This window comes from Antechinus flavipes, chromosome 4 (genome assembly GCF_016432865.1).
Source record: "Antechinus flavipes isolate AdamAnt ecotype Samford, QLD, Australia chromosome 4, AdamAnt_v2, whole genome shotgun sequence".
Taxonomy (NCBI): Eukaryota; Metazoa; Chordata; class Mammalia; order Dasyuromorphia; family Dasyuridae; genus Antechinus; species Antechinus flavipes.
The window spans coordinates 173,770,968-173,784,276 of record NC_067401.1 but is presented as its reverse complement, the minus strand read 5'-3'; the positions used below and the strand labels follow the sequence as shown (position 1 = coordinate 173,784,276).

Below are 13,309 nucleotides of genomic sequence, written 5' to 3'. Positions count from 1 at the left end.
ACCAATCAGAGGGCTGAGGCACTAGATCTTTTGGCTAACTAAGCTCCTCAAACCAGAGAGGCTGTTTTACAACATAGACTTGTGCTGGACTATTGTTGGCTGAATAAAGGGGAGTTTTTGTGAAAGTAGATTTGTATATTTGTTGTATAAAGATTGATGACAATGGAAATCTAGTAAAAGAAGTCACTAAGAATATTAAGAAACTTGCTCATGTTCCTCTACAGACCTGGACCTCACCATTCAATACTTTTTGGTGGTCCTGGCTTGGGGAAAGCTGGTGGAAGCAGCTCTTTATAACTCTCAGTAAGAGAAAACTGAAGGGTCTGTTACATTGATGGTGTTAAAAGGACAAGGGTGAGAGCAGGTGGTCCAAGAAGACCAACAGGAGCCAGAAGGGGATGAGAAATTGGATAGGGAATGTGAAATTATATTACAAGAATTTGAAGAGATCTCAGTGTACAAATAAGAGGGGGGACTGAACAAGATGATGTGAGATCTTTCAAGACGGTTGAGAAAATTGAATAAGGCTTCATCTACTTCAGAGTTTGAATAGGCCTGAAGGACTTCAAGCATTCAGTCAAGGGCATACTTAAGTCCCCTTCCTGCTATCCTCCTATGGCATCAGTGTCTCCCTATTTCAGTCAAATATGGGCAACTATGTAGTACTGGTCAAGTTCAATTTCTTGGGTAGTTCCCACGTTTAGAATGTAAGATCCTCAGCCAATAAGGATGAGGATCAGTGGTGGGAGGGGGTATTTGCTTTAGGGATTAAAAGTGTTGACCCTGCTTCCACCGGTGCTTCCTCCCTTCAATTGTCTGCTCAACAGGCTCACAAGAATGTAAAATAAACTTTGCTTTGCTTCTAGAGATCTCTCCAGCTTTTTTTTATTAAATGGTGACCCCTCACCATTTCTGAACCACACCACCAACAAAGCAGTATATCTAATATCATATGCAACATTTTATACTTATTCTCTCCTATATTCAGGATTCAAGAAATTCTGTAGATTGCAGGATATAGATTAGTTGAAAATATATGAAATAATTTTAAATTCAGAATTAATGATCTATAATTAAATTTATATTAAATTCATATCTATCTATAAGTCAGTCAATATTTATTAAGTGCCTCCATGTTCCAAAGATATAAGGCTAAGTGGGCTAGAGATACAAAAAGAGGTAAAAGGAGCACCTGTCCTCACAATCTAATGAGGGAGAGATAACATGTAAACTAACATATATAAGGTGAGCTATATATAGGATAAATAGAAAGGCATTAGAATTAAGAGGGGTTAAGGAAGGTTTCTAATAAAAGATGGAATTTCAGTTGAAATTTTAAAGAAAACCAGGCAAGTGAAGAGTGAAAAATTCCTGGAACAAAGGGATGGAGATTGGCTTCTTTGTACATTACCATCAAAGCCACAGAACAAAACAAAACAAAACAAAAAAAACCCTACAGAATCAAACAATCTTAGGAACACATTTCTCCAGCTCATCCAGTTATTCAAATAAGAAGGAAACTAATTGACTTTATGAGTGCAGTGGAGGAGACCGGCTGAGAGTAATAGTGATTACATTTCATGTCTATGTTGACTAATGGAATTATGAATCTACAGCTCAAATGGCCTTGGAGTTTATCTAGTTTGACCTTCTAATTTTACAAATAAGGAAACTGAGACTTTAAAAAGTCCAATCATTTTCCTAAGATTGTGTAATTAATAATGATATCCTTTAGATTCAAACCTTGTCCTCTGACTTCAACTCTTTCCAGGATATATTATGTTGACTGTAATTCACTGTTTTTGAGTTCAATATCATAAATCCTTGCAAGAGGCTTTAATGTAATCAAGCACAGTATAATAAGTGACATATGAATATAGCCAAGCCTGCAAAGTCACATTTCAGTGACAACAGGGATTCACAGACCACTGAAGGAACTTTCTTTTCTAGTCTCATCTGAAATCTGGGAAGATATGTGTTTAAGTCATGTAAATGATATAAATCAATTATCTAGCTGAATACAAAAGAAGAGCTGTGAAGCCCCATTGATATTCTTTTCTAGGATCATAAACTTTTTTTATATTCACACTACTATGGAAATCTTGGTGGAGGAAGACTCAGGAAAGTAAAATGTTTAGTTGAGACCGCTCAGATAAAAGCTCAGAAAATGAAATATATTTGAAGACAATCTGGGATATAAGGGGGTGGACTTGTAAATTTTAACAACTAGTTCTCTAGAAAAGAAATTCTCAACACATTTTTAAGTTTAATCTGAATTATCAACATTTTCTTAAGTCTATATGATCAACAAAATCAAGCCCTGATTTGTAGGGGAAATTTTAACAACTAGCTCTCTAGAAAAGAAATTCTGACAGCACATTTTTAAGTTTAATCTGAATTATCAACATTTTCTTAAGTCTATATGATCAACAAAATCAAGCCCCTAGTAGGGGAAATGTTCATTAGGACTGAGGTAATTAGGGCTGTGGAAATCTGGACACTTTGACATTTCAAAAGTCATAAAACTCCAGATGTCCTATCTCAGATACCTGATTGGCATCCTCTACCTTTATCTCTCCAGACTTCCTGTCTCTAAATGACTACCTCCTTCACTCCCAATTTATCAGAATTTATGGTCTTACTCCCAACCTGTTAGAACCGGATTGATGATCCCTTCCTGGAAATTCCCGCTCACCAGTGTTCAGATTCCACCTCTTGCCTTTGTCTCCTCTGATCGCTAGAGCCCTATAAAAATTACTGGAATCTCACATTCGATGCTGAATTCTTTAAAATGAAAGTCTAATTCAGTCCTGGGGGCAAAATGGATTCTGCTCTGCCCCCAGACAATCTCTCCCTCTCAGAAATTAAAATAAAATATTAAAAACTCCCTAATCTCTATCTTGCCTCAGTTTCTCTGGCATTACATGAGTGGTTCTCCGGCACTACATGAGTGCTAATTATTCACAATGGAATTTTAACAATTGACTCTGGAGAACCAGTTCCCAACTATGTATATTCCAACCAGTCTAGAGGGACTAATTCAAAGGGAATGACTTACAGAGATTTTTTTCCTCATCATCTTTCTGGTGATCCCTATCAAACACTTGCTTTATTTCCTTTTTCATTCATTCAAGGCACTGAACAATATCCTGATGTTTTCCTCCCAGCAATCTTTGTTTATAGAGAATTAACAGATGCATTCTCCAATGAGAGGGCTAAGTCTCTTTCTTATTTCCTCTTATAACTACTCAACCTGTATAACTCCTAGATCTTCTTCAATGATTTGTATTTATAGAAAGTGACAGCCTTGTCTTAATTGAAAGATTGTGTTATTCTAGCTCTTCACTGAACACAGATGCTTAGGTTATTGCATTCCTGAAGCCTTCTATTTTCATTGTTGCTGCCAGTTGCAAATTTATAGTTACAACAACATTACTTCCATGGTTGTGAATTAAGGAAAGAGGACTGAATTCATAGCTCTAATCAACAACCAACCTCGTATAGCCAAATTGCCTTTTACTAATGTTAGGTTTGAGTTTTATGGTTTTCCTCTGCTTCTTCCTTGCTTCCTCTTCTAAGAGTCCTACAGGTTAAAAAGAAGACTGATAAACTATTCAGAAATAAAGAATTTCCTTCCCTGAGGCCTTAAGTTCTAAAACAATCATGAGAAGTAGTTTTGAAAAGATTGTCAAAGAAATGTTCACAAATAAGAAATCTCAAAGTAACAAAACATGGGAAAATCAGTCAGCAAACAAGCATTAAGCATCTGTTATGTGCCAGGCAGAGTATCTGGGAAATCCAAATTAGAAAGTGAAAGTCCCTGCTTTGAAGGGACTACACTGTGGAAGAAGAGTAGGGAAATATCTTGTATATATAGATATAAAGAAAAAATACAAGATCATTTGGGGATAAGACACTGTTGTTTGTCCTTCTATCTGGAAGAGACCAATGACATCACATGAGCAACATCTTGGCTTGCCAGTGAATTGGACTTAAGCTAGGCACCATGAACTGAGGGAATTAGGAAAGGCTTCATGTAGAAGGCTAATTCTAAAATGAAGAGGATTCAAATAGTGCAAAGGTATGGAGATGGAAGATGAAACAATAACAAGGCCAGTTTAGATGGACTTGAAAGAGAGAATAATATGTAATAAGGCTGGAAAGATAAATTGGGGACAGGTTGTAAAGGGCTTTAAAAGTCAAACAGAAGAGTTTATATATTTGATCCCCAAAGTAATAACTATTGAGTAGGATAATGACTAAAATCAGATCAACATCTATGTGAACAGACTGTAGAATTAAGCAAAAAAGGTGGAGTTAGGAAAGCTGATCTTTAACTTTCTAGAGACTCCATCCTGGGGCAAATACTCATATAATTGGTAAAAATGAAGATTGAAAAAAAGAAAAGGGAGGTGGATACTATTGCATGACAAGGAAAAAACAGGAGGATGTACAACATGCTGGTTAAACAAATACTTTGCTTCAGTATTTTGAAGCTTACGGTAGAACTACATTTCTTGGCTCTTCTCTACAATTCCCATCATTGTCCCAGTTCCTCTCACTTAAAACAATAATACTTCAAATGTCAGCAGTTGCTAGACCTTCTTTCTGTACAATAGTAAATAAATATTTTTGTTCTGAATTTTGCAGTGTCTAAAGTATATACTCTCTTTGAGAGAAAAATTTCATAAACTGTCTTTGTATTGTCAGTACCTGGCACATAGTAGGTGTTTAATAAGTGCTTGAGAATTACTTCTATTTCAATGAGTTTCCAGAGGCAAGGAATAGAAGAGCACAGCTGTATGACTTTGTAACTTTTTTTTCCCCTTTAGGTTATAATTGTAGTTAACTTCTTTATGAAGTGCAAAGAGCATTGGGTTTAGAATCATTGGGGATTCTTTTTTCTGACTCTTCATGACCATGTTTGGGGTTTTCTTGACAAAGTTACTGAAGTGGTTTGCCATTTCCTTCTCCTAATGTGTAAAATGTATTTTACACATTAGGAACTAAGACAAACAGGGTTAAATGATTTGTCCAGGGTCAAATAACCAGTAAGTGTCTGAGACTAGATTTAAACTCATAAAGATGATTTCAACTCGGCTTCTGCTGCTGTGTGTGTGTGTGTGTGTGTGTGTGTGTGTGTGTGTGTGTGAAAGAGAGAGAGAAAGAGAGAGAGAGAGGGAGAAAGAGAGAGAGAGAGAGAGAATATCACAGGAAGTCATTCCATTTTCTACAACTTACCATCTTCTTCTTCTAGTTTAGCTAGTAGTGACATCTTCTTACTTTCAGAGTTTGGCTCTTCATTCTGAAAGGCAAGTGGAAGAATTCAGAGCAAAAAACTTTATATTTAGGCTAACTAAGGTTACTGAAGAGACAGGGTAAAATTGTGGATAGTAAGTTAGACTCAGAGTCAGGAAAAGCTAATTTTAGATTTTGCCTCTCAGAACCTCAGTTTCCTTTCTGTAAAATGATTATGGTAATACTTAGATTACTTACTTCATAGGTTTGTTATGTGTCAAATGGCATATGTATGTAAAATAATTCAAAATTTTTAAATCAATTTACAAATCAAGGATTCCCCATACTGACTCAGTTTTGATACTAAACATTTCAGCACCCCTCAGCAATCTTTTCATTTTGATTGCAGAGACTGAAAAAATAAATGCCTTCCAAAGCCTTCCTTTATAGAAGGCATAGAGATTTGTAGATTATTCTTCATTTTTCTTCAATAGCTCTACTTAGTTTCCAAGAACATTATGCCCTTGAATGTTGCTCTTTTTCAACTTCCTTTTGTTCAGCTCCACCCCACCATTTTGATCCCTCTCCCTTCCATATCAGACTAAACATCTTAAGGGCAGGAATTGTCTTTTTCTTATTTGTATACTCAGTGTTTAGCATAGTGTCTACCCCATGTTTCCCCGATAATAAGACCTATCCCGAAAATAAGCCCTCTCCTTACTGTGTAAGATTCCTCTCAAATAAGTCCTCCCCCTAAAATAAGCCCTCCCCCGAAAATAAGCCCTATTGAGATTGCTACTGTAGTGAAGGTGATCCCCTGCGCTACACGCTACATTACGGTACCCTCTGTATGCAACGCCGTCCCCTCCCTCCTGCCCCAGTGAAACGCACACCAAGCTCCGAGCTGCATCCAATCAGAGCTGCAGCAGTGAGCGCGTCATCCTGTTCTTCCCCAGTGATTTGCTTGCTGGCGCTATTGACAGCAGTGCCGCGGAGGAGAGCTGAGGCAGGACAATATAAAAACCCGGTATGTAAGCGGGAGTGAAGGGACATGATGGAGGATAAAAGGGGCATGCTGGAGGATAAAAGAACTCAGGGGGCATCATGGAGGATAGAAGGAGCCCTCAGGGAGCATGATGAGGTTAAAACATTATTGAGGGGCATGATGGAGTGAAAAGAAGGACTGATGGTCATAATTTTATTATTCTGTCTGCACGGGTCACCTGTGTTTTGGCAATTCGTTTGGATGGAAAGAAAGCCATACCTCTAATCATCAGTAAGGGCAAGAAAGATAAGATTGAACGTGTATCAGGCATTTACGTTCTTGAAACTGAAAAAGCCTGGGGTACACAAGCCATTATAAGAAAGTGGGTTGATTTAAAGCTGCCACTTGTTATGCGAGGTAACCAAAGAGGTCTGATAATCTGGGATTCAGCCAGCACTCACTGCGCTAAAGAAATGAAGAACTTCCTTGCAGAGAGAAGAATAGATCAAGTAGTGATTTCTGCAGGAATGACTGCCTATCTCCACACCCTTGATACTGCAATAAACAAGCCATTCAAGGACCATTTGCGCATGGAAGTCAATGACTACATTGAAAATAGAATGGAAAGAAATCAGCGTGGAAACTTTGTGAAGCCCTGTCTGCAAGAAGTCGTGACTTGGGTGAAGAAGTCATGGGATAAAATTACTGACAGCTGTGTCGCCAAGGCACTATGAGCAGGTTACCTGGACAAGACATGTTCATTTAAAGAGAGCTATATTGCTGGACATGACAGATTGGGTCCACTTCTTCTGAAGGAAATAGAGGCACAAGACATCCAGGACGGAATTCAGGGTATGGACACTTATGACGATGTTGTTGAAGAAGATGACATGATCATTATTGAATAAAGGTACTTTTTTTTGTTCACATTTACCTGTTTATTAAAATTGCTGTCAATGTTCATTAAAATAAGCCCTCCCCTGAAAATAAGCTCTCTGGTGTTTTTCTGTCCAAAAAAATTAATAAGACAGTGTCTTATTATCGGGGAAACACGGTAGTACAAAGTAGAGACTTAGAAAATGTTTATTGACTATTGACAAATGTTAGTTCTTATTGTGATTGTTATTGTTAAACTCATTACTTTATTAAACATATTATTGTAATTATTATTAAATTAATTCTTTTAATCTTTTTTTCAATGGGAATTCAGATAGAAATGGTCTTGGGACAAAAACTCTCTGCAGTTATTCTTTTATATTTAATATTTTATTGCAAAGGTGAACAAAATAACTGCTTTCTGTTGCTGAATAAAAGTATCACATCTGATTTCTGTAAGATTGCTGAAAGCACCAGAACATCAGGGAATGACCATCACTTTGTTTTATTTACATGTAATTTTTCTCTACTTTGCTAAATCTCTATATTGTGAAATTTTTTTGTTCTAATTTACTTGGAGATTATAAGTATGTGGCATTGGCACAGGTTTTAAAAATATTGAGCTTGAATTGTTATAATGAATACTATCTTTGGGTGATTCAATTTGTGAAAATGGGATAGAAATTTATCGGTTGAATTATCCAGGATATATTCAGTTCTGCATTTGTAGTGTAGGTTCTGTTTTCTGTCAGTCCATGAAAGACAGTGAGGTTTTGGTGTATAATTCTAATATCTAATTTCCAGCTGTAGTCTTGATAGGCACTAATTTTTTACATGTTCTGATGTATTTCGCTTTCTCCTATTTCTTTGTACAGTCTACATTGATCATTAAATTTGAACCTGTTAAAAATAACCATTTTAAATTTCTGTGGCAATGACACAGTTCTGAATTGCCATCATAAATTGATATTTTCAACAAACCAATCTTCATGACTCAACTATTTGCTTAATATTTCTATGCTGAAACATTATAAGCTAGATTCCTGTGGATGTTGTCCATTCTTGTACCTTAACTATTTTATAAGTTTCACCTGAAGGTAGACTATTTAAAACCCACTTTCGTTTGCATTATTATTAGAATTTTTAAATAGGTAGCCAAGCCAAATCTTTGTTTGGCTGATACCACTGAGGACAGGTTCTAGGCTGCTTCTTCCAGACTAAATACATTGAGGCATAAAAGTTATGACTAGGAAAATGAGGGAATCAGATGTAGGAAGTGTTAAGGCCAAATTTGAACTCAGGTCCTCCTGACTTCAGGGCTATCCACTGCGCCATCTAACTGCCTCAAATCAGATGTATTTAAATATTATTACAAAGAATCCTACTGCTTCAAATGAAAGCATTCCAAATCTATTATTGATCCTAGGATCAATCAACTGTCACCTTTTTGTGTGTCTCTGTTCTTAAAATAGCCCATTGCCATCTGTGCTCCTACTATCTGGAACTGTTTTGAGGATAAAATAAAGCAAAATGCACTAACTAATTAGTATACTGTAATAATTTATTTCTAAGATAGTTGTTGTTTGTGGGCCTGATAATAGATTGTGAACTCCTTAGAGAACGAATTATTATCTTGTTTGATCCTAGCATCATTAGCATATAAAAATATTTGCTGCAATAATTGTGGAAATGTGTATAGAAAAATTGCACATTTAAAAGGTAAGGAAAAATTCAGAGCATAAGGTTTTGCAAGGCGAATGTTGAAAATTATCCATGCATATAGTTTGAACATAAAAAGCTTTAATTAAAAAAAAAATCAATAAAAATATCTGCTGGGAGGTAGCTAGATGGTGCAGTGGATAGAGCATCAACCTTGGAGTCAGGAGGACCTGAATTCAAATCCAGGCTCAGACACTTAACACTAACTAACTCTATGATCTTGGGCAAGTCACTTAACACTAATTGACCAAACAAATAAACAAAAATACTGCTGAGTTGAGTGATTAATTATATCAACCTACCTGACTGCTCCTTAGTTTCCTTTGTAGATGTATTGTCTTTTTCATACTCTTTAACTGAGTGTAGTGCAAGTTTCTATGCTAGACCACAATTCTCTTTTTCACATGGGGATCTCATCCTTTCCCATGGGCCTAATTTTCATATTTATACAGATGACTCACAGATCTACATAAATCTAGTTTCTCTTCTGAGATGCAAACTTACATCACCAATTGCCTCTTGGATATTTCAAACTAGATGTCCTAGAGTCCTCTCAAATTCAATTGCCAAAAACAGAACTAATGTTTTCTTCTAACCTACCAAACTTCCCTATTTCTTTTTATTTGATTCCTTCCCTATTCCTCCACTGATATTATCTTCAATTTCTCATTCTCAATCTTGTCTTTGCTAACTCCATGACATTTCTTACCTTTCTGCATTCACTTGCCCACCCCCTTATTTCAGGCTCTCATGCTCTTACGTTGGCTATTTACAATGACTTTGTTTTTTTTTTTTTGTTTGTTTTGTTTTGTTTTTCATTTATTATTATTGTTATTATTTTAATAACTTTTTATTGACAGAACCCATACCAGGGTAATTTTTTACAGCATTATCCCTTGCACTCACTTCTGTTCCGATTTTTTCCCTCCCTCCCTCCCCCCCCCTCCCCCAGATGGCAAGCAGTCCTATATATGTTAGATATGTTGCAGTATATCCTAGATACAATATATGTTTGCAGAACCGAATAGTTCTCTTGTTGCACAGGGAGAATTGGATTCAGAAGGCAAAAATAACCCGGGAAAAAAAACAAAAATGCAAATAGTTCACATTCATTTCCCAGTGTTTTCTTTGGATGTAGCTGCTTCTGTCCATCCTTGATCACTTGGAACTGAGTTAGATCTTCTCTTTGTCAAAGAAATCCACTTCCATCAGAATACATCCTCATACAGTATCGTTGTTGAGGGATATAATGATCTCCTGGTTCTGCTCATTTCACTTAGCATCAGTTCATGTAAGTCTCGCCAGTCCTCTCTATATTCATCCTGCTGGTCATTCCTTATAGAACAATAATATTCCATAACGTTCATATACCACAATTTACTCAACCATTCTCCAATTGATGGGCATCCATTCATTTTCCAGTTTCTAGCCACTACAAATAGGGCTGCCACAAACATTTTGGCACATACAGGTCCCTTCTCTTCTTTAGTATTTCTTTGGGATATAAGCCCAGTAGAAACACTGCTGGATCAAAGGGTATGCACAGTTTGATAACTTTTTGAGCATAATTCCAAATTGCTCTCCACAATGGCTGGATGTGTTCACAACTCCACCAACAATGTATCAGTGTCCCTGTTTTCCCACATCCCCTCCAACATTCCACATTATCTTTCCCTGTCACTCTAGCCAATCTGACAGGTGTGTAGTGGTATCTCAGAGTTGTCTTAATTTGCATTTCTCTGATTAATAATTGTTGGAATCTTTACAAACTACTAACTCATTAGAGTTGATGTTTTGGGCCAGAACTTGAAACAAGGTACTAAGTAGAACTATTTGATACAATGCTTGTGTTCGTACCTTTACTCATTGGAGTTCACACATTTGGGAAATTTCAGGGTTTAGTATGAGATATCTGAATTCATACCTCCCTTGAAGCTTTTAGGGCCAGAGAGCACTATGGGAGAAACCCATAATCCCTCTCTCTCGTATCCCACAATTCCTCTCTCTCATATATAAGATACAGACAGAGGCTCTCAGACAGAATTCAGCCAAATTACATGAAGAGAAGAGCGTCGAGTCAGAAGAAGCTACGAGTCGAGAGTTTAGTGCAAGATTGAGAAGGCTCTCTCAGAGGCACAACCAGATTTATCTTCATCTCACACCACTGTGGTAGCTGGGCTCCTGCACTTCCCCCACTGAGACCAAGCTGGTCTGAAAGACTCGTCAGAAAGCTAGGCGAGCCCCAAGTGAAGGAGACAAGAGATTCATTCCATCTTTGTGCTGGCTGGAGGCTGAAGAAAGCAGAGGCAGAGGCTGAAGGACAAACCTTTGGATCTGGAGACATTCGGAGGGAGCTCTTGGAACCAAGCAGAGAGAGAGGCCTCTAAAAATCTAGCTATCCAGGCCCAAGGAAAGAGACAAGACTTGGAAGGAGAAATAAACATTTGTATTTTTACCAGCTGGCTGCATTTGGGGTAATTATTGATCTGAACTGATACTAAGGCTGCCTCCAGAAAACCTCCCCAAGAAACCTGCTCTCTCCCAGAGAAGAACCATTATTATTATTATTATTATATTAAAGAAGAAAAAGATCACCACATCTGGACCACAAGACCTGGTCAGCTGTAGCTGTGTCAGCCAAAGATTAAACCAGCTATCAAACCATGATCCTCTCTGGAGAAGACACTGCAAAAAATACTGGCTTTTATCTGAGGCAGAAAAAACGCAGAACAAAAGTTGGAAAACTCTCTTCAAAGACACTTATATTGATCTGGGAAGATATATTCAACATTATGCTACTCTAAAGAAAGCCTGGGATGACCTGGAAAGATACTTGGGACAGAGGTGCCCCAGGATGATTGGATCTCTGAAAGACAGCGTGGAAGAGTGTGAGCTCGATGCCCTGGAGGCCCAGATTAGGTGCAAACTTCCCAATGACTATTGATGCTCCTTCAGGATCCACAATGGGCAGAAGCTGGTGGTTCCTGGGTTGATGGGAAACATGGAGCTTTCCAATCATTACCACTCTGAAGACTTGCTGGACATTGACATGGCTGCCGGAGGATTCCAGCAGAGACAGGGACTGAAGCAGTGTCTTCCTCTCACTTTTTGCATACACACTGGGCTGAGTCAATACATGGCACTGGAAAGCATAGAAGGCCGCAACAAGTACGAGATCTTCTATCAGTATCCAGACCAAATGGCTCGGAATCCATCAACAATTGATATGTTTATCACAGGTGCTTCTTATTCAGAATGGTTTACCTCTTACGTGCATAATGTTGTAACAGGAGGCTACCCTATCATCCGAGATTAGATTTTCAGGTATGTTCATGAAAAGGGATATGTGGCAACAACTGGAGACATCACAGTGTCAGTGTCAACGTCATTCCTCCCAGAGCTTAGTTCTGTGCATCCGCCTCACTATTTCTTCACTTATCGAATCAGGATTGAGATGTCTAAAGATGCCCTCCCTGAGAAGGCTTGTCAGTTAGATAACAGATACTGGAGAATCACCAACGCCAAAGTGTGAAATCGAAGAGGTTCAGGGACCTGGAGTGGTGGGTGAGTTTCCCATCCTCAGCCCTGGCCGGGTGTACAAGTACACTAGTTGTATACTACCTTCTCTACCACATCGGGGTACATGGAAGGACATTATACTTTTTATATCCTTTACTACAAGGACAGAATATTCAACATGGCCATTCCCATATTCCATACGGTGTGCCCTACCTTCAAGGTTTCCATGACCCCACAGGAAACCAGCCACGATGACTGCTCTGTGATTGAGGAAGATGAAGAAGAAGATCCCACAGATTCTGATGACTATGAAGTGCCCAGACTATTCAACTACTCTCCATCTCCGAGCCACTGTCCTTGGTACACCTGAGCTCCAGGTGGTTCTGAACAGTGTAAATAAATAATACATCTATCTCCCGGGCAGCAAGCCAACAGTGGGCTGAGCTGTGCTTTCTACCAGACGTTTATCTTAGGAGTTGGTTTGGGTTTTTTGTGTTTGCTGTAAGACAGGAGGGCAAAAGAAGGCTTTTTTTCCCCCTTTTGTCAAATGGGAAATTTGGTCTCAAGCTGCGGGGCTGGTGTTACTGTCTTGTTTAAAGTATTTCTTATTTGTAATATTTACAGAAGCTGGGTGTGTGAGGGGGGAGAGTGTGTATGCAAAAAGTGAGAGGAAGACACTGCTTCAGGCCCTGTCTCTGCTGGAATCCTCCGGCAGCCATGTCAATGTCCAGCTGGCTGCATTTGGGGTAATTATTGATCTGAACTGATACTAAGGCTGCCTCCAGAAAACCTCCCTCAAGAAACCTGCTTTCTCCCAGAGAGAATCATCCACCATTATTTTAAAGAAGAAAAAAAAAAATCACCACATTTTGGCGCCCAACGTAGGGCTCACAAAATACTGATTCCAGGGGGAAAGCCTCTGATCCTGATCCAATGGAAAAGTCTTCTTGACCCAGAAATTAGGGTGAGTAC

General features: G+C 38.3%; 1 protein-coding gene and 1 pseudogene across 2 annotated transcripts in view; one reads left to right on the top strand and one right to left on the bottom strand.

The window, feature by feature from the left end:
- Positions 1–13,309, bottom strand: part of MXRA7 (matrix remodeling associated 7) — a 57,486-nt gene that overhangs the window by 28,217 nt on the left and 15,960 nt on the right. For both annotated transcript variants that reach the window (XM_051995542.1, XM_051995543.1), the window contains exon 2: positions 5,242–5,305. In XM_051995542.1, coding sequence (XP_051851502.1) covers positions 5,242–5,305 — 64 coding nt within the window. The remainder of the gene's footprint in view (positions 1–5,241; positions 5,306–13,309) is intronic.
- On the top strand, positions 7,855–12,707 carry LOC127559215 (F-box only protein 3-like; annotated as a pseudogene).